The 21,724-nt window shown below is 42.3% G+C and overlaps 1 protein-coding gene across 1 annotated transcript in view; it reads right to left on the reverse strand.

The window, feature by feature from the left end:
* The window catches only part of CHCHD3 (coiled-coil-helix-coiled-coil-helix domain containing 3), a 105,172-nt gene that overhangs the window by 74,652 nt on the left and 8,796 nt on the right, over nt 1-21,724 (reverse strand). The window contains exon 3 of the mRNA XM_069956214.1: nt 13,013-13,094. Within this exon, the coding sequence (XP_069812315.1) occupies nt 13,013-13,094 (82 nt within the window). The remainder of the gene's footprint in view (nt 1-13,012; nt 13,095-21,724) is intronic.

The raw sequence follows: 21,724 nt of genomic DNA on the forward strand, positions 1-21,724 counted from the left end.
TGCAGGGAAAAAGCACTTTATAAGCATTTCCCGTAATAACTGTATATTAGTGATTTGTATAACTTTTGGGGGCAAATACAATACTTGGCCCCCAATACAGTACAATACATAAAAAATAAAAAAATAACTTCTCCTTTAACTCACCTAGGGCCCGTTCCCAGCCTCCGGTACCGTTCCCGGCGCAGGCAGTGTGACATACACTACCTGCGCCGGAGATCGCCGAACCTCTCCCTAGCAGCCGAGCGTCTCATCGGAGAGGCTCAGAGACACTCGGCTGCCGTGAGAGCTTTGGGAGAATGAGAGAGGCTTTGGCAACTTCCGGCGCCTCTCTCATTCTCCCGAAGCTCTTCCGGCTCTCCGACGAGACGCTCGGCTACTAGGGAGAGGTTCGTCGATCTCCGTCTCCGGTAGTGTACGTCACACTGTCTGCGCCGGGAACGGTACCGGAGGCGTGGGGAAGCCGGGAACGGGCCCTAGGTGAGTTAAATGTTTGTTTTTATTATAATGGTTGCCCCATACGGTGGGAATGGGGCCATTTTTGAGCCCCACCCCCCCAACATATGCGGCCACCATACTCTGCGTATAAGACGACCCCTGACTTTAACCCCGATTTTTTGGGGTTAAAAAGTCATCTTATACGCCGGAAAATACGGGTATGTCTTATTTTCAGAGAAGCACTATAGTTTATGCTGTCAGTTTTTACCTTGATTTTGCTGATCCAGTGGTCTGCTTAGTGCCTCATTGTGCAGCTCATGGTTCAGCATTTTACTCTGAGCCAGTAGGTGGACCTTGTTCAGCTCACTCAGCTGCAGTAGCACACAGGGGAGTGCATGGCTGCTGGACAGTCAGAATCCATCTTTACTGGGTCAGTCAGTGCAGCGCAGAGGCATAGCTAACATCACTTCTTGTAGTTAGTGTCCTTTTTTACTTTCTGTAGAATTTTCTGTATCCAATTACCAGAGCTGCCTCAGTGGCATTTAATAATAGCACTGTCTACTATGTTAGCAACCCCCCTTCAAACCCCTCTGGTCCATGTGTTGATTTAGGTGAACATAGTCTTTTTATCATTGGTGGACAGTGTCACGGTGGCAAAGCATATTAGCAGTGGTGCACTTTGTCCCTCCCCGGCCCATAAAATCAGGTATTATCAAGGAGAAAAGTGCTGGGCAGGATAAAAGAAATAACATGCTCTTACCTCCCCTGGTCCAGCGCTAGTAGCAGAGACTGCTGCTCCAATCTCCGGCCACTTCCTGGTCTAAGCAGGGACCCAGGTCATGTGAGGTCCGCTTAGCCAATCAGCCGTCATAATGGGGTCCCGCTTCGGCTGCTGACTGAGCGGACCTCACACGTCATGACTCTGATCAGGAACTACCCAATCAGCCTGTCAGTGACTGCAGCAGTGTCAAGTCTCAGTCACTGACTGGCTGAGCAGGCATTTCTGAGTGGAGCCATGACATCACAGAATCTTGAGCATTAGAAGCCCAGCTGGGGACCATGAGCGGTGACGCTGTGCTGTGGGGGCACGAGGATAGGTAATTATAGGTTCTTTATTACGCCCCCCTCCCCCTTGAATTTTTCAACTTTGCCCGGAGTACACCTTTAAGGCTATGTTCACACACATAAAAATAAAATACGACTTTAATGTAAAATAAAACTATGTATGAAAAAAAAAAAAAAAGACAGATGTATGGAAAAGCAGGTCATAAATAAAAAGCATGTTTATTATTCAGATGGCTGTTATTGTAATTAAAGTAACAGGGGTATGTAGACTTTTTATAACCATAGTAGGTAGGGCTGTGGAGTCGGAGCTAGTTTTGGCTGGAGTCGGAAAAAATGTACTGACTCCGACTCCAGCTTTAAAAAAAATCTTTAAAAAATGTAGAATTGAATTTTGAATTTTACAAGTTTTTCTCATGAATATATATTATGAGCAACATTCTAATAGGACACTGGCCCTATTAGATCAGGGTGGTCAGGGAAAAGTTGTTGGTCACTATTTGGCAGTTTGTTTCTGAGCTGGAAGAGTCCATTGTATGGGGGGAGATCTGTGCTGTTCTCTTCCTGGATGCTGGATGTCTGTATATGAGCAGCAGTGTAATATGGAGATATCCTGTGTAATATAGAGGAGAAGAAGACATAAGTAGTGTAGCAGTAACCACTGTCCTCAGTGTGGGGTTCTCTCTCTGGGAGAAGATTGTGTGTTTTTCTTCAGTGTTCTATGGCTGCAGCTGTGTGTGTGTATATGTGCTATGGCTGCAGCTGTGTGCGTGTGCGCGCTATAGCTGCAGTAGGTTGTGTGTGCGCGCTATGCCTGCAGCAGGCTGTGTGTATGTGTGCTATGGCTGCAGCAAGCTGTATGTGTGCTATGGCTGCAGCTAGCTGTGTGTGTGTGTGTGTGTGTGTGTGTGTGCGCGTGCTATGGCTGCAGCAGGCTGTGTGTATGTGTGCTATGGCCGCAGCAAGCAGAGTGTGTGCGTGTGTGTGTGGTGTGCACTATGGCTGCAGCAAGCTGTGTGTGTGTGCTATAGCTGCAGCAGGCTGTGTGGGTGTGTGTGTATGCCATGGCTGCAGCAGGCGGTGTGTGTGTGTGTGTGTGTGTGTGTGTGTGTGTGTGTGTGTGCGCTTGCTATTACGTGCCCCCACAGTGACTTTCTATATCACTGTGTGACCTCTATATCACTTTGTGTGACCCCCTGGAAATCACTATGGCTGACTTCTATATTACAGGTATCTGGCAGTGTTTCTGTGTGTATGCTGAATATTTAGTTAGAAACATAGAAGATAGTCAGCAGGAAAAGATCACCTGCTCCATCTAGTCTAGTGGTGAATAGTTCAGGACATAAAGGCTGGAGATGGCTGCATCCACTGCACACACAGGAGAATCTGCTTTATATACAGTATTCCTTTATTCACTCAGAAGTTGCCCCAGGACCATATAGGACATTAGGGAGAAGCTGCTGAGCCAGTGTCATAAATAACTCCCCTTGTATATGAGTGGCCATTTATGAAGGAAGCTGGGGGAGCTGAGGGAGCTGGGGCTTACCGACTCCACAGCCCTGATAGTAGGTAATAAAAGAGAAGAAAAAATAAAGAAAAAAGGGTCTGCAAAAAGTGAACATTAGTAATTGTCCATAATAACCTAAAGCATTAATTTAAAAGGGCCTGTAGCCAACCCAAAACAATAGAGGTTACTATTTTTAAATAGCTTAAGGTGCCTTTTTTAACAATTTGATACACCCTTCTGTTCCTAAGACATGTAGGTTTATAGTTTGTCTGAAAATTCATGTAATAGTCAGGTAGGGGAGTGACTAACGTGTGTGCTTATACAGTCAGGGGGTGTGAATGTATAAATAATACACTTTGGCATTGTTCCCAAGCTAACCCCTATGACCTCTGCAAAATATAAATAGTTCTTTTCTAAACAAATGGTACAAATTGGAAGCTATAAATAATAAAGAAAAGTTAATTTCTATAAGACTTTGCCGTCAATAACCACCCAACAGAGAGACAAACATAAACATGAGCTGCACCGGGAATACCATAGTCACACCCAGTCATTGTGATAATAAAGAATTTAATCTGCTGTGTTTACTCTCTCAAGGCCCAGCCAAGGAAACTAGAATAAACATGTTATTAAAACTGAGATCAATAAGGAAAAAAAGCCTTAGTGTGTACCAAACCACAAAAGGTTAGACCTCAAGTATTGATTTTAATATAACACTTTTCGCTCTGCTTCCCAAAGGGTTCTTTTCTGATATTACTCTTCGTTTTTCTTTCACTTTGTATCAAGACTGGGAAATGTGTTATTTTGTGTGGGAAATAGTAGACTACTGAAGAAAACCTGAAATACATTGATAAAGCTCAATGATATTATGGGAATGCACAGCCAGCTAAAGTCTAGGTTACTGCAAGCTACACAAAAAATCCTGTCCTAGAATGTGAACTGTAGACAAATAGTAATTATAAGAAATTATATTTGAAGAGCTATGCCCAAATTTTATGTGCGATAATTGTCTGATAGGTGCGAGTCCTAGGTGTAAGATATTGGGGGTGCCAATACAGACAGGAATGAATGGAGAAATGGATGCCTGTGAGTGCGATTTTCTAAAAACCTTACTTAAAAAAGGGAAGCATAAAAATGTTAAGGGTATGTTTACATGTTGTAGATTTTCCCAATTATTAAATATGGAAGTCGGATCCGCAGCAGATTTAATTTAAATAACTGAACACAGCATCAAATCTGCACCATCAAATATCCTGTAGGTGTGAATGCACCCTAACGGTGTAATAGGCTCTGTACATGAGTGCCCATCTAAGAGATTGGGGGTTCATTTACAATGTGGCTCAGGTTGTTCAATATGACCTTTAGGGTATGTTCATACATGACTAAAATGAACATGCAGCATGCTTGTGTGAACACACCATTAAGGTCCAGTTGCACATATCCCAGCAGATTTCAAGCAGGGTATGCTGCCTTATATACACTGCACATTTGCTACTCACTGTTTCAAATGGTTAGCAAAACTCGCAGGAAACCTGTGAGTTTTACATTTTATGAATGTAGTACAGAGCGTCTGTCCAACAAAGTTAAGTAGTGATGTAATAGCTTCACCACTTACCACTTCGGGCCTGTACTCCCGGACTCCCATCATAATGCCAGGAGTCCCTGCTCTGTAGGGGTTCTGAAGGATTTTGTCCCTCCAGAGGATCTTCAGCCAAGAGTAAGAGTAAGGACAGATTTAGTTCACTACTGAACTATTGTGCTAGTGCCCGGTGTTACTGGACGGAACACTGGACTAGCTGAAACTACTGAAAAGAACGGATATTAGCTAGGCTTTTTCTAGTATCTGCATTTAAGTGGTTGTAGACTGTTGGATACCTGCCACGATAATTACAAAATTAGACAGACATTGTCAGTACTACCTACTACTAGACTAGGCATAGTGCTGTGACAATAAGCATTAGTGTATTTGCATGCACAGCCTTCACCAATAGGCACATTTATAAGTGGAATATTATCTGAAGCTCTGGGTGTAGCACATATATATTTAGGTAATTGTGTACATACTTTACTTTGGTCTTAGTAAAGGATCTTACTGGTCTTAGTAAAGGATCTTACTGGCCTCAGTAAAGGATCTTACTGGTCTCAGTAAAGGATCTTACTGGTCTTAGTAAAGGATCTTACTGGCCTCAGTAAATTCCCCCTAAATTTCTATAATGGGAACAGAGAGATGAGAGAATGTGATACTTTAACTGGTGTTCTGCACTAGAAGCCTCACCTACAAAGATATTCATAAAACAAATAGCGACTCTAAAAGATGTGCTGCAGAAATGGTGGAATCAAGACAGTAGACAAATCATGTAAGCTACATCAACTAAACTAGGTATACACAAGAGTCTCTCCCTTATTCTTCAGACACAGCCTCTGCTTCAATATATAAACAAAACAAATCCCAGAGTGCTTCTTTAAAAAGGTGAGGAAGAGATTAAATGTAATCACATAGCTTTTATAGCATATTCCTTAACACCCCAAGTACTAAATCACATTACTGAAATCACTGAACACTTTTCTACACTCATTCACAATTACCTCATTACAGCATTTTTCTTACAAAAATAGGTTCTCATTCTATGGATGTGAACTTCATAGCTGGTTAATCTCTATTGCTGACACTTTCCAATGGGGTTAGAAGGATGTTGCACAGATTCTCGCGCAAAAGTTAATGGAGCAGCTGACCAGATGCACATTCCCATTCCAAAGGTTCATGATGCACAGCACCATCTGCCTCTGCCAAACCATTCAGTGCATCAACCTAGTCCATGTTGCCAATTCACATGCCTCTGAAGCCACTGAGTGTGAAACCTCTGGCACATCTGGACATCGCACAGCTGTACTATTCATAAAAATGATGGTTCTTTAAAGCTGTAACACCATTAAACCTGACATCTTATTAAACCTATTACATAGCCAAATCACAGAGGCAAAAGTAACCATTAGATTGATTTTAGATTTAAAAAAAAGGGTTGTGGCAGAAGGCCTATAAAGTTATATGGTGAAAACCGTTTAAAGGGGTATTCCCCCCCAAAATTATTTTTGCATTAATAGAATGCCCACCCCTAGCTTTCCATTTTTCCAATATAAAATTATTACTGATTCTGCACAGTTCTGCCGTTATCTAGATGCATCCACCCCCACGGAATGCATAGAATCATCAGCTCTCAGTCCAACCCGACACGCTCCCTGCTCCTGGCCCGCACCCTCCGAGACGTCATCACGTGTCCTCCATCTCTTCAGCAGCCCCCCCCCCCCAACCCCCCTGATCTAACCCCACTGTGTATCCCCCCTCACTCTGGCACTCAGCAGCAATGTGTATCCTCACCACCCGGCCAACCAGAGCATACCCACAGTCTTTGCCCTCTATCCCCCACCCCCCGCAGCTCACCCGATGGCCACCCGCGATGCTCCTTTCTTTCAGTGCAGACCGATCCCCCCCCCCCTTGCAGCTGACCCGGTGGCCGCCGCTTATAGTGCAGCATGTCTCCTGCCCCCCGCCACAGCTCACCCGGTGGGCGCCTGCGGCGCTCCTTTCAGTGCAGCATGTCTACCCCCCAACCCCCCGCAGCTCACCCAGTGGCCATTGCATTATACAGAGCAGGCCCGGAGCGGTGCTGCTGTCCTGGGAACCGCAGCGGTCCCGCAGCGGTCCCGCACCTTACTGCCCAGAGCCTGCAGCATCCTTCTCAGCCCGCAACTCCCGGCCGCCCCGTCTTATTCATATCAAGGTAGGGAACTGGATGAAGTGGCCGCTCCAGCAGACAGGTCCCTGACTCAGCCGCAGTGGAGTCAGTCAGGTCTAGCCTGCCCTCTCCGCCCGCAGCCCTCCCCTGTCACTTCCCGCTTATTTGTCCTCACCTGAAGCCGCTGGGGAGCGGAGTATGCGGCGCTGGTCGCGACCCGTGCTCACATGGTGTCCCCGACCAGTGCAGCCCGCAGCCCCAACTTTGTGCGCCCCAAACCCCCCCCCCCCCCCCCAAGTTGACCCGATGGCCGCCCGCAGCTCACGGCGCTCCTATGCGTGCGCCCCCCCCCGTCCCACCCCACCCCTGCGTACTCACCTGCGGCCCGCAAATACCGCCCCCCCCCCCCGCAGCCCCAACTCTGTGGGCCCCAACACCCCCCCCCCCCAAGTTCACCTGGTGGCCGCCCGCAGCTCACGGCACTCCTGTGCGTGCGCCCCCCCCCCCCCCAGCGAACTCACCTGCGCCCCCACCCAGCCCCTAGACGCCCACAGTGCAGCTCTGCTGTATACTCACCATCTCAGCTCTGCTGCATCTTCACCATCTCAGCTCTGCTGCATCTCAATCTCCATCTCAGCTCTACTACATCACCATCATCAATCATAAGCATTGCATGATGGGAAATGTAGTTTCCTATCTTGGATATAGACTATCTTTTAGAAAAACTTGTAACTCTGGAACGGCAGCAGCTAGAAAGATGGGAGACGGCTCAAAATACTCAGGGGGACTTGGTGAGTAATAACAGCTAGGTTTGGAGGCATATAATTTTTTTAGCTCTTGGGGGTGCAATACCCCTTTAAGCCTCATTCACAAAGTCACAAAATTTGTCCGCAATTGAGGTTCTGTAATTATGGACACATTTAGATCATATTGGTTTCTATGTTCCCAGTCACACATCCGCAAACAGGCTGTGATCTGTGTCGCTAAAAATATAACATTTTACACAGGAGATTATGCATTATATGCACAACAGCAATAAAATGAGTGAATTCTCTATTTTAGTTTGATGAGTTGTACTAATATTAAACAATAAGTGGGAAACACTGTAAAGAATAAGTATGCAGGCATGCATTGGGAAATAAATTCACTAAGGGTACAAACACACACACTGTATACAATGCGTATTTACTGCTGCGATACGCAGCAGATTAGATCTATATAACAGAACACAGCAACAAATCTGCTGCAGATCTGCTGCGTATACGGTGTGTGTGTTTGTACCCTAAAACTGCATAAAAAATAAAAGCCTACATGCATAAAAAAAAAAAAAAGTCTAATTTAAAGATAAACTATTAAAGGGCAAACTATCAGAACATCTTGTGCAGTAGCCCGGCGCCGTACATAGCCGTACATTACTGCGCATGCGTGAGATCTGGTGAGAACAGAGAGACATCACTACTTGACTATATGAATATGCAGAAGTAGGAGGCCGTACAAGCTGGTGGGTGGGCAAGACAGTGCACTGAGGTGCAGAGGAATGCCCCCAGTGCACCAAACAGGTTCATTTACATATTTTAAAAAAAATTACATACTGGAAAATGGCACGCAGGACAAAAATAAGAAGAGCAGGAATCACCAACTATTCAGCTACAGGTACCTATCAGCAGGTTTGAATGCAAGTTTCCCTTTAAACAACTAGAAGGTTTCATTTACATTACTACTAGAAGGCATGCCTCCTGTGAAGTATTTACAATATAGCTAGGTTCACACACACACACACACACACACAGTATGACAGCGGCCGTTCTGTGACACAGCCATGTCACAGAACGGACGCCGTCTGTGAAGTTCATCCCGGCCGGTACTGCATTCCTAGCCGGATGAACTTCGTTTTTAATTGGAATGCGGGCGCATTCAGGTGTGCCCGCATTCTAACTACCCATAGCAGACAATGTAAAATGCAGCCGGAGCAGCACTTTACATTGGCTGCACTGTCAGTTTTGTGCGGCTGCTATTCAATAAAATAGCAGCCACACAAAACTGACAGGTCAGTTTTTTGTACAGCCGTATGGAATCCCGGCCAGAGTGTATACAGTGTACATACACTCTGTCCGGAATTCCATAGCAATTAAAGAGATTGGTAAATTCATTAAATAATGGGCAAAACTGCAACTACGGCTGTTGTTTAATGAATTTATACGTTGTGTGAACTAAGCCTAAAACATTATAGCTGTTTTTTGTTTTAACTTGGATCTTTTTATTGTATTGCACAATAGGTCTCAAGGTGACAATACATCTTTAATAACTGTCAGAAGAACAGACGACATATCTTATCTCTTCTGTCCTCAACGAGCAGCGGATGCAGCTGACGTTGGTATAAAAAGTGTTTAGACATACAGGGGGAAAAAATGTCAACATTAACAGTTACAAAGTTCAGTCACACCTGACACAAGAATCGGAACATACATAAGTTTAAGCAAACCCAGGAAAAACCATCACAACCCAAACCCCTCTCCACCCTTTCACAGCTGACAGCAGGAATCCTCAACAAAGTAAGGCTATGTTCACACTTCACATGTTTGTACTTTATGCGCCTGTGAACACTGCCCTATCTGCTATGGGATCCCGGCCGGAGCATATACACATCGTATACGCCCCGGCCGGGATCCCATGCAGACCCGCAAATAACTGACATGTCAGTTTTCTGTGGCCGCAATTCAGTGAATTGCGGCCGCAGAAAGCTCTGTCAGTTCACACAATGAAGCGAGCGGCTCCGGACGCTTGCTTCATTGTGTGCTGTGGAGTTTCTGATGCAGGCGCGCGCTGATGCGCCCGCATCAGAACACTACAGCCATAAAGATCATCCGGCCGGTACTGCAGTACCGGCCGGGATGATCTGTGCAGAGCGGCCGGTCTCTTACAGAGTGTGAACATAGCCTAATAAAGGAAAAACACAGTATTAGGCTATGTTCCTACACAGTATTTTTGCTCAGTATTTTTCAACCAAATCAAGTGCGGGGCTTAGGACAGTTAGTATTTTGATATGCGTATAGTCTCTGTATAGTCTTTTTAATTTTGGCCCTCATGGGACACAGCCATATATTTCATATCTGACCTTAATTTATGTGGTAATAACTTTTTTTACACTTCGGGGTAGCTTCACACGTACCGGATTTGCAGCAAATTTCACGCTGCAAGTTTGCCTCGAAATCTGCTGCAAATCCTTGTACAGTGAAGTTCAATGGGGTTATATATCCGCAGCAGAATTTTCTTTTTTTTCCATTCATTTTTTGCCCATGCACTGATGAGGACCGACGGGTGCCTCACATGCATAAAGGGGCCGGGTTACATACTGGCAGCGGAATGGAAAGGTATGTAACCCCATTCAATTTCACACTACATGGATTCATAGCGGATTTAGCTGCGAATTCGGTACGTGTGAAGGTACCCTTAAAGTGTAACTGTCATTTAATTTATTTTCATAAGTACAGGAGATTTAAAAAAACTCTGTAGTAGGTTTTATTAGGCAAAAACGCCTCTTTCTGTACTCAAAAAGCTGTTTCCCAACCCCCCTGTTCATTATCAGGCAACGCCGTCTACACTAAAGAGAAGCCAAGTGAAGATAGGTTTGCTGAGTCCATTTTAACTTATGGAGGGGGAGAACAGAATATTGCAGAATGTTGTGCTGCACAGGGCTGCCTTTTCTCCTTTCCGTGCTTACTCACCCCCTTCCCCCTCAGCCTTACCCCTCTCTATAGAGCATAATGGACACAGAAATCCTGCTTCTTCTGAACTGCAAAAAAGCTTTTTGGAGGACAGAAGAAAACTATTTTGCTTAATAAAACCGATTACAAAAGTAATCGTTTGCCGGGCGTTTGAAGACACTTACATTACTTGCCCGTGTTCAGGACTGCTTCTCCAGCTCCCGGATCACCAGCACTCAGCAAATCAGTGTTCTGTGCCACCACAAGGCCCTGATTGGCTGACTGCTGTCAGCGACCCGGGAGCTGGAGAAGCAAACCAGAGCATGGGCAGGTACTGTGTAAGCTTCTTTAAACGCCTGGCATACAATAAGTTAATAAGGCAGTGGGGCTACATTCTTGCAGCAGATTGAAAATCCGCTGCGTGAATACAGAGGCCTAACTACCACATATTGCAGGTTTCGCTACGGAACTTACAGCATGAAATCTGCTGCCAATGTGGTACAAATGAACGCATCATAAAGGGGACTTGAGGCTGCAATCTCTGATAACTATTGCACTACCTCACAGACAGGCCCAGAGGTCATGATGTGACCTCTGGCTGCCATGGCAAGGCTCCTGCAGCATTGCCAATGTACTCATTAAAAATAGAATACTATAGAATAATATATTTGTATCACTTGGAGTTGATGGTACTTTTTGATTGTTTTTTATTCCATGTATTGTGGAATATGTTGTGACCAAAATCACAATTCTGATTTTTGTTTGTTTCATATATGGCATACATCATGTGTAATAAATTTCCACATTTAGCAGCAAAATTAGTTTTTTCTGTAGTTTACTATATTTTTTTTAACAATTATTCAATTATAAACTGATATCTGGATTAAAAATATGGCAAACCTTTGCCTTGAAACAAGAAGTCAAACTATTTCTCAGACACAGTAAGTTTGAGGATCCTACTTGAATAATGAATACTGATAAAGAGAGGATTGTAAGCTGGCAGTCGGCTAGAGGCATAAGTATATTAATATACTGTATAACTGATCAATTTGTGACATAGTGAAGTCTCATAGAGGGACAAACAAAGCCATTTTTAAAAATGGTTCACCTTGTTTTTAAATACGTTCCATTTTTTTAAGATTTAAAAGGGAACCAGCAATCAGCATGATTGCATTGATATTGTACCAGCTGCACAGTATAGATCTAATATGCAGCTCCCCGAGGTGACCAGTTGCTTCTGCAGCAGTAGCTTTACATCAAGGGAAAAAGCCTATTGCATACTACATTGAGTTGATCTGCCTGGCCCCTTGTGGCCTTCTGACCAGCCCAATTTCAGCCCCTACAGTATATCCTCATAGATTGTAAGCATTTGGCAAAAGGGCCTTCAACCTTCTTGTCTATGTCTGATTTTGTCTCTGAATGTGTGCTTAGAACTGTAAACTTTTGCCGAATACTACCACTCTATGAATAAATATTGTTATTATTATTATTTGTGAAGACCAACTCCCATCTAGCCCTTTTTTCCTCGAACTACAGTCTAAGGAAGCTGCCCCCTCTATAAGCAGACCGCCCATTTATCTGAAAAAGACCACTTTTTGAACAAGTTTTCCAGCTGGAACCCATCTGAAAAGACCACAAATTGGCATTAGATGCACTCTGAACCCTCCAGATTTAGACCCACAATGCTCTGCATAACTTAACTAGAGCAAGAGGCGAAGGATAATTGGAAGATACATCTATGGAGAGATGCTGTCAGCACTCCAGTGCCACAACAGTGGAGCTGGTAAAGAAGGAGGGACATTTCCAGCACCAGCACACATCACTAGAAAGGAGGCAGCAAGAGGGAGATTATCGGATATAGAGAATGCAGGCCACATCATTCTGCAAAGGGGATAGGAGCCACGCTGGGGGCCAGGAATGAGAAAGTGTGTCATGCCAGGGGTCTAAAACGAGAGAGATCCATGCTAAGGGTCAGGAATTAAATAGGGAGTAATGCTGGGAACTAGGAATGAAAGGTTAGCCATGTTGGGGACACAAAATAGGATGTGATGCCTTATATGAGACAGAAAGCCATGCGGGGGACCGTGAATAAACAAAATGTGCTGCCATCAATAATGGAAGTAAGTGACCACATTAAAGATCAAGTAATCATCCATACATCTGTTCACTCACAACAACTGGCTTGTAAAGACGTCTTTTAACTACTGACAATAGATTTGTATATAGTTAATCAGCACCATCAGGAAAAGATGGAAACATGAGCCAACAATCGCCAAAACACTATACAATAGCTTTAGCAAATGGGATATGGCCAAGGCTGCTGTTGTGTACGTGATTTGCAACATAGATCCTTATTGTTGTTGGTTGATGTCCACATCAGAATTAGGGTGGCTATAAGTGATGGAGATTTGACCATGAACTATTTTTGAGATGTTTTATAAGAGTCATAGAAATAAAAAGTTATGTTTTAGATTTAACCCTTTCAGAGACAGTGCTGTGACATACAAACCAAGTAACATTGAGTTCACTGATACAACTAAGTAGAGCCATTACTCAACAGGAAGCCAAACCTTTTCTGATTGTCAGCTTCTCTCCTTGCTTGTTCAAAAGCCAGTTCCTCTGCAATCTTTCTCCTGAGTTCTTCTTCATTAACTGATTAGGACAAGAGATTCCAGAATTAAACAAGAATTTCAATAGGAAATGCAAAATAAAACAATGTTAACAAATGTGGATAAAATACCTATCCATGTACGCATACAAACATGTACGCAACACAATATTAAAAAATTGATGTCCTACAGTTTTCTGAAGCTGACCATCCCTCTTGCTAATTCAAAATGTAATACATTACATTCATAATAGGAGCCTTACTCTAAAAGAGGGTCTAACGGTATAAACGTTAGTGTTGCATACTTCATATCTATATGTATTTTACTAGGATCAGTGTTGGAAATCTGAGGTCTACACTCATGTGTACATGTGCGGATTGCAATGCTGAAGGTTCACATAAAGGATAAAACACAGTTGGCAGCTCTAATCAGATGGAAAGAAGGCCACAAAGTGAACCAAGGATCACAGGTAGTACTAATACCGCAAAATTAGCTGAAAATACATTAGAGTGTCGAGTTAAATGCGTCATTGTGATCAGGTTAACCCTGGCTACATCTGTATAAGCAAATAACCACCACCAATACCTGCCATCTGCAGTAGGTTCACAAAGCTAAAAAAAAAAAACTTAATACAATAATAAAATGCAATACAACATTCATGCCCTGAAGGTTGATGGTATACAATCACAATAAAAGCTGCAGTAGCAATAGTGCTGGAAAAACTGGAGTCACTGGTCTCTCACAATATAAAAGTTTCATATCTATTCAGCCCAAAAAAACACGAAAACTAATATGTCTCTCCATATCACACGCCTCTCACCAGACTCCAAGCTTTCTAAGCAATGTTTCAGTAAGCAGTGTTATCTGACGGACAGTGGTATTTGAAGTGGAGATGGTCTCCTCAGTGTAGGCAAAAGATGGTTGTAAGCTTTCAGTGTGCTAATATAGCCAAACTTCTCACATGGTGAGAGAGGAACCTTCTCAAGCATTCAATGAGGAGACCATCTCCACTACATACAGCACTGACTGCCAGATAACACTGCTTGCTAGAACACTGATTAGAACTAGAGATGAGCGAACCTCGAGCAGGCTCGAGTCCATCCGAACCCGAACTTTCGGCATTTGATTAGCGGTGGCTGCTGAAGTTGGATAAAGCCCTAAGGCTATGTGGAAAACATGGATATAGTCATTGGCTGTATCCATGTTTTCCAGACAACCTTAGAGCTTTATCCAAGTTCAGCAGCCGCCACTAATCAAATGCCGAACGATCGGGTTCGGATGGACTCGAACCCGGTTCGCTCATCTCTAATTAGAACGCTTGGAGTCTGATGAGAGGCGTACGATATGCCAATACCACACATGTGAATGACTGCTATTGAAACTTTTTGGAGAGACATATTAGTTTATGAACTTAGCCCTGCAATGACTTTTTTTGGGCTGAACAGATATGAAACTTTATTACTATATCGCCTGAGACTAGTAATTTGGTCCAACTGAGTTTCTCCAGCCCAATTGCTAATGCAGCTTGGTGACTGCATACCATCAACCGCCAGGGCCCTGTGATATTGTATGGTAGAATCATTATGCATGAATGTTGTATTGCATTTTAATATTGTATTAAATTATTTTAGCTTTTTTTGTGAACCTAGAGGCCAGGTATTGGTGTTGTTTATTTGCCACATAAGGGGATAAGCCATATTTATAATCTTCCAGCTCTACCACACCACAATGCTTCTCATTCATGCTTCACGCAAAAGTTTTCCATGGCAAACTAACATCCTTGGGACTACATAGAAGCTGCACCAAAATTTGTGCAGAATATAATATGTAAATGAGGCCTAAATTGTTTTTATACAAATTACATAAAACAAATTAGGAGACATATAGATATAGGGTACTCTATTAAACCATGTAGAACAACTTTCTTGACACAATTTAGTTTATAAGATACTGCCATTAATATATATTTTATGAGTCAGCCTTGTATTTACTATGCTATTAAATAAAATGCATTTGCCTAATATACTATAGTTACTTGTAGTTCCCAGAGGGATTTCTATGAGGTCTACAAAACTGAATAATTTCAGGAGCTCCAGACCTTGGAGAAAATGATATGAAAAAAAGCTAAGCACATAATCCCATTAATTCTAGCTGCAGAAATGTAACGTTTTCTGTTTGCACAGTAAAATACGGGTAAGTTTAAAGGCATAAATCAAGAAAACTGATTTTTCTATCAGACATCCTACAAGTGGCCCACATGATAAAAGCACAAACACAAGATTGCATACTTTAAATAAACCGTGAAGGCCTAATAGAAAACCTTGAAAAAATATATATAGGGGTACACACCCCTACCAATCCATCAGATCCCTTCCCACCAACAGCTTACAAACACTTTAGATAGTAGCTATCATACTGACTACATATTAGGACAACTACTGCATATACTTACAGCAACGTCTAACTCCTGTTTTAATATATCTCTATCAAAATGGAGAGCAGAATTAATCCGAAAGGAAGGTAATACACTATTAGCTTTGAAGGTAAAAATAAAGGAAATGTGGTTGGGTGAGGGTCTACATACCGAATATCTAACACTTAGAAAAACACTGAACAAAACATACAAGAAGAAATTACAAAAAAGAAATACAAACTTTTTTTTTCTTTTTCAGCTCAAAAAGCCACAGGAAAATGTTTAATAAAAAAAATGCATAGAATAAAAGGGATATTCCGGTTAGGTAAAATATATGTTGAATCATTTCTCCTTCTGGAGACTAACAATTCGTTCCATACACGTCCTTATCTTTTCAGTCTCTTTCCCTCAGTTCTGCACTGCTGATTTCTGCTGAAGACATACAAAACTGTATGTGAGATGTTCCGTCCCACTCTGCCCTCAACCTCTTGCTCCCCCCCCCTCCCTTCAGATGTAAACAAGTCCCCATCTGCAACTTTGTAATCCCGGGAGGATTAATAATAGTGAGTTAATCAGCAACTTGAAACTAGATTAACCCTCCCAGCATTACAAAGAAGATACAATGTTGCAGATAAAACCTACCAGGGATTTGTTTACATCAGCCGTCTAGAAAGGGAGGGAGGAAGAGGAGACAGAGAAAAGCTCACACAAATTTTTTTGTGTCTTCAGCAGAAAGCAGCCGGCTCAGAACTGGGGGGAAAGAGACAAAAAAATCTAATGACATATATGGAAAGAACTGTTAGTCTCTGGGGAGGGGGGATAATTAAACATATACAAGTGGATTTAAATAAATAATATCAAAAGGTGTTTTTTTTTCCAGTAATTCGATTTAAAAAGTAAAACACCTATATTATATAGAGTCATTACAGACAGAGCAAAACATTTTTATTGTTTATTTCTGTTAATGTTGATGATTGTGGCTTACAGCCAAGGAAAATCCAAAATTTATTACCTCAGAATATTAGATTATAATATAAGACCAGCTAGAAAAAAAAATTAAAACACAGAAAGGTTTGCCAAATGAAATGTATGTACAGTAATTCACTCAATACCTTGTCGGGGCTCCATTCGCTTGAATGGCTGCATCAATGCAGCGTGACATGGAGGCGAACAGCCTGTGGCACTGCAGAGGTGCTATAGAAGCCCAGGTTGCTTTGATAGAAACCTTCAACTCGTCTAACATTGTTGGGTCTGGTGTCTTTCAACTTCCTCTTGACAATACCCCATAGATTCATAGGGAGTTAAGGTCAGGTGAGTTTGCTGGCCAATCAAGCACAGTGATACTGTGGTTATTAAACCAGGTTTTGGTACTTTTGGCAGTGTGGACAGGTGCCAAGTCCTGCTGGAAAATTAAAATCGCATTTCCAAAAAAGCTTGTTGGCAGAGGGAAAGCGTAATAAAGCATATTATTTCCTGGTAGATGGCTGCAGTGACTTTGACCTTGATAAAACCCCATGGACCTACCCCAGCAGATAACATTGCTCCCCAAACCACCACTAGTTGCGATGGTTTGGGAAGCCTTCAAATTAGACCTCAAGCAGCTTGGATTGTGTACCTCTCCACTCTTCCTCCAGACTCTAGGACTGTAAAAGGCTAAGGATCCGTTCACACTAGCATCATGTTTTTTCCATAAATGACGCCAACAAAACTCGATGGATCTTACTAATAATGCAGTGTCGGGTTTCCTTTAGCATCCTGCTAATTTCAAAACACAAATGTGAACAGATCTTAAAATATTCAGTGAATACTGAAATATACCAACCATTCACTTCAACTGGAAATGAACTCATATGTGACATCTGGATGTTGTTTTTATATGGGTAATGCACTAGACATTAGATTTTAATGCTAACCAAACAAAAAAAAATCTAATTATTTACAGCTCAAATTTTCTCTAAATTTACACATTCATGAACTCCCCAATAAGGGACAACAGTCCTAAAGCCTTTTTATGACAGCACCATCTGCTTGAATACAGTAGCTGGCAAGGATGCAACAGCTCCGCAGACATAAAAGTTAATGAAGATGTCAAAAAGAAAAAAAGTCTTAACAAAACACTCATAAATATTAAGTCAGAAACCAGAGAGTAACAAACAGTATGGTGACCTGCAGCATTACCAGCATCAAGGCGAGAGTTTATTATCTGCTTTTATTGCTCCTTCAGGATTAATCTGCTTCTTTACTTCATTCCAATTTGAAACACATAATATGCAAATAATCTTCATTTTATTGTTTGCCACCTAATAAGGACTGCAGGATGAGTCACGGTTGGATATTGCACGCCACATGAAGACAAAGCTCCTTTATGAATTTCACAATAGTGAAGAGAAATATATGAGCTTTAGGATCTTGATAAGAAATATCAATGACAGCTATGTCATCCGTCTATCGCAGGAAGACACAGCCAAAAGACATGGCAGAGAAATAAAAATAAAGTGTTTATTATTGAACTTTATTGCATTGCGCTAAACAATGGGATTTTTTGTTTTGTTTTTTGCTTTTAAAGAAGCATAATCCATTTTAACCTGAAGAAGTTGTCTGAAAAGTACCCTGCAGAGATGGCCTGAAATTCATGTGTTCAGCTGGATTTCACTCTCCAAAGCAAAGCTGCACACTTACAAGTATATAAAGGGTAGAGATAAAATGACATCTGCACTGTCTGTGTTTGCAGGCAGTATTTTGAGGGTTATTCTGAACTATAAAATGCAATATAATATTATGCATATATTAAATTACATTATTGGACATTAAGCCAGTTTCACAAGTACCACATTGTAGCAGTAGATTTCACGCTGCGAGTTTCACAGCAAAGCTCTGTAGTGTAATTTCATATGAACCTACATTCTCGCAGCGGATTTTGATTTTGCTGTAAGAATGTAGCCCCTACCCGCTTAACCCACTGGTAATACATTACCTGCCGCGCAGTCCTCACACAAGTCTGACGGACGGTATCTTTTTTAGTCCCGTAGTGTTTAAATAGAGTGACGGTGAACATACACGACTGCTGCATTAATCAAATCTGGGCATTCAGAACCACCATTTTTGTCATCAATGAAGTTCCAGCGGTCAGACCCATACTGGTCAACTATCCTGCATATGGGTTATAGGTTGTAGTCTTGGGATATTACCTTTAAGTGTTCTTATTGTGCAAAAATAGTCAAATAATACAAAGTACAAAATTATAGAAAACGATATAAACTTGGTATCTCCCCGATAAATTTCCAAAGGAGCGTACATTTATGGGGAATGGGGGCACATGCTGTGTGTATGTTGGCACAGCATTTGACACAATGAAACTGCATATTTATGGAAACATTTATATTTTCACTTTGCACCACGAAAGCCTGTAACCTACCGTTATGTTCCCATAGTGCACAGAATGCTGAGAACAAATGTAATTTTCTTACCTTCCTCTTCAGGCATGTTTTCAGTAAATCTTCACTTTATTCAATACTTATGTAAGTCAATTCGGTGCACAAGGGGTGGGACTAATACCCTGTGCACTGATCCGCAGTGCATTTTGCTTGTCATTCTGCCTATCCTATTGCTTCAATTGGATTTCTTGTGCGCCTCTGCTTAAAGCAAGAGAATCCACACTGAGGCAATAGGACAGGCAGAATGACAAGCAAAATCCGCTGCGCAGACTCCGCTCATAAATTCTGCCTCTTTTATTCAGTGTGCAAGAGCCCACAGAGAGTGCAGGAATGCCTTCAGGATTTCCTGATCAGAACTACAACTCCCATTATGTGATGTAGTCCTGCATATTACCACACAGACACCATAATAGGAGATGTAGTTCTACTGTGCCACTGCCTCCATCTCCTATGCTGTCATCTTTTAATCTGTTGCAGAACTACAACTCCCATTATGACATGATAGGAGTTGTAGCTCTGCAATCTGGATGGCCGCAGGTTGCAAAACTACTACTCCCATCGTGCCCTGATGAAAGTTCATGATTGGAGTTGTAGTTTTGCCACTTGCAGCTATCCAGGTGGAAGAACTAAAACTCCCATCATGCCTTGATGACAGTTCATGATGGGAGTAGTAGAAGAACTGTCATCAGGGCATGATGGGAGCAGTTCTTCCACCTGGAAGAACTAGGGGATAAGCTCACCTGTCCTGGTGGGCGGCGATTATGAGTTGTCGGCGTCGGGCTGAGGTTCGGGGGGACCGGGAATCAGGCGTCGGGCTGAGGTCTGGGGGAGGAATGAGGTATCTGGCGGCAGGGGGAGGGGAGGAATGGCACCGATGCCGAGGTCCTGAGGGGGAATTTAGGGGGGGCGTGCAGTCCAGGAGCACGCCGAGCCAGCGGGCAGATGATAGCCAATGGAAGTTTATCATATGCCTTACAAACATGGCGTTTTTTTGATGTGGCATTTTCCACTTCTTTCTGGTGTTTTTGAGGTTCTGTGGCAGTTTTTCCAAATTGCAGCATGCATTGAGTGTGCCTTTTTTTTTTTTTTTTGCAAACTGTGGTGTTTTTTGGGAATGTTGGGAACTTTAATAGGAATATTCTGATCATCTCAAAAAATGCCAGTGCTGTGTGTATGGCGTTTCTGTACCCTTTTGGCCCAGCAACTATGTCATGTGATGGCACAGGAAAAGGAAGTTTAGCCATCTTGGTGCACACAAAGACACCTAAACCACAAAAAAACTTTATTCACGCAAAGTCAAAAACGTCAGAAAACATAAATGCACAAAAAAAAAAAATCATACGCCATATTGGCTTTTTTTGAAGGCAAGAAAATCAGCATGAAAAGACTATGTGCAAGGGCACCCTATAGGGGTTATCGAGGTTTAGAAACACATGGCCATTTTGTTCCAGAAACAGCATTGCTCGTTTCCAGTTTGAGGTGAATGGCGCTAAACTGTGAATCCACACACAACCTGAGGACAGCTGTGGTGTTGTTTTTACAAAAAAAAATTAGCCATGCTTTTTCTAATCCTGAATAACCCCTTTAACCCACTGGTGACACATGCCATACAGATACAGCACGGCCACCTGGGCTTTAAAGTGGAACTCCAGGCAGAGGGGAGGGGGAATGAACCTACTGCAGAAGCAAATGGCATTCTCTACCTATCTATCCCAGTTTTGAAACTACCAAAAATCCATTTGTTTTGGGGAGTTTTGTTCTGTTTTGTGTTTCTGTATTTCCTGGTTGAGCAGTTGTACACAGTACTACAGGTTTCAGAATGCAACGCTTTCCCTCAGCTGTTCATCACAGTCCTCCACCCTGCCCATTCCCCACCCAAATCTGTTGCAGAACATCTAGGCTGTGTTCACACATTGTAGTTTCATTGTGTCACTGAATTATTTGCAGTACTTTATCATTTCATTATAGTCTCACCCACACAGCAAACAGTTACTACCTGTACAAGAGATTACAAACGTAGTAAAACTGAGTAAATTAATTATACTTCTGATACAAAATGAAGGGAAAAAAATTAAAAAAAGACCAAGAGAAAGCACGTCAAGAAGCCATAAACTTTGCCAAAACTGCAAAAGGTCACATTTTCATAAATGCTGTAAATAACGCTTTACAGAAGGAGATCAAACTAATTACACATTCAGCATGGAAAGTACAGATGCCTCTTGGATAATCTGAGTGGTTGCCTTCTGTGTGGTTACACAGAAGAACATATGGGGAATAAAAAGAAATAGAAAGCATTAAATTGTGTGCCTGATGTTTGAGATTGTAAAGAATGCAGCAGCTGCAGATACCAAATATTAAGGAAACACTTCTCTGTAACAATGAGTAGTTTGGCAAACAAGTCTTCACAAGAGCTCCCAGGTCCTCCAAATCCCAAGACTCTTCTCACTTATGGAGAGCGAGAGGCTTCTCTATTGCTCATGTGTATGGCATTTAATATACAAAGTAAGCTCTTCAGCAGCCTCTCAAATCAAAAAGCATTTCTTGTTTCATGGGCTCACTACTGACATTCACGCACATTTTACATATTCATGCAAACACTTTGTAGAACATGTGTAGATCAAACCTAACCAGGGCAGACATTAAACGGATGGTGCACTATTGAAAGGAAAACAGGAGCAGTTGTCTAAAACAATACACCATCACTGCATGTAGCTTCTTGGAAAAACTGAAGCTGCAATCTGATTCAGGCCACTTCTTCATTAACTCCACTTGCAGTATACCATATGTGGCTATCCTACATGTATACAGAAATACACCAGGCACTTT

This window comes from Dendropsophus ebraccatus, chromosome 1 (assembly GCF_027789765.1).
Source record: "Dendropsophus ebraccatus isolate aDenEbr1 chromosome 1, aDenEbr1.pat, whole genome shotgun sequence".
NCBI lineage: Eukaryota > Metazoa > Chordata > Amphibia > Anura > Hylidae > Dendropsophus > Dendropsophus ebraccatus.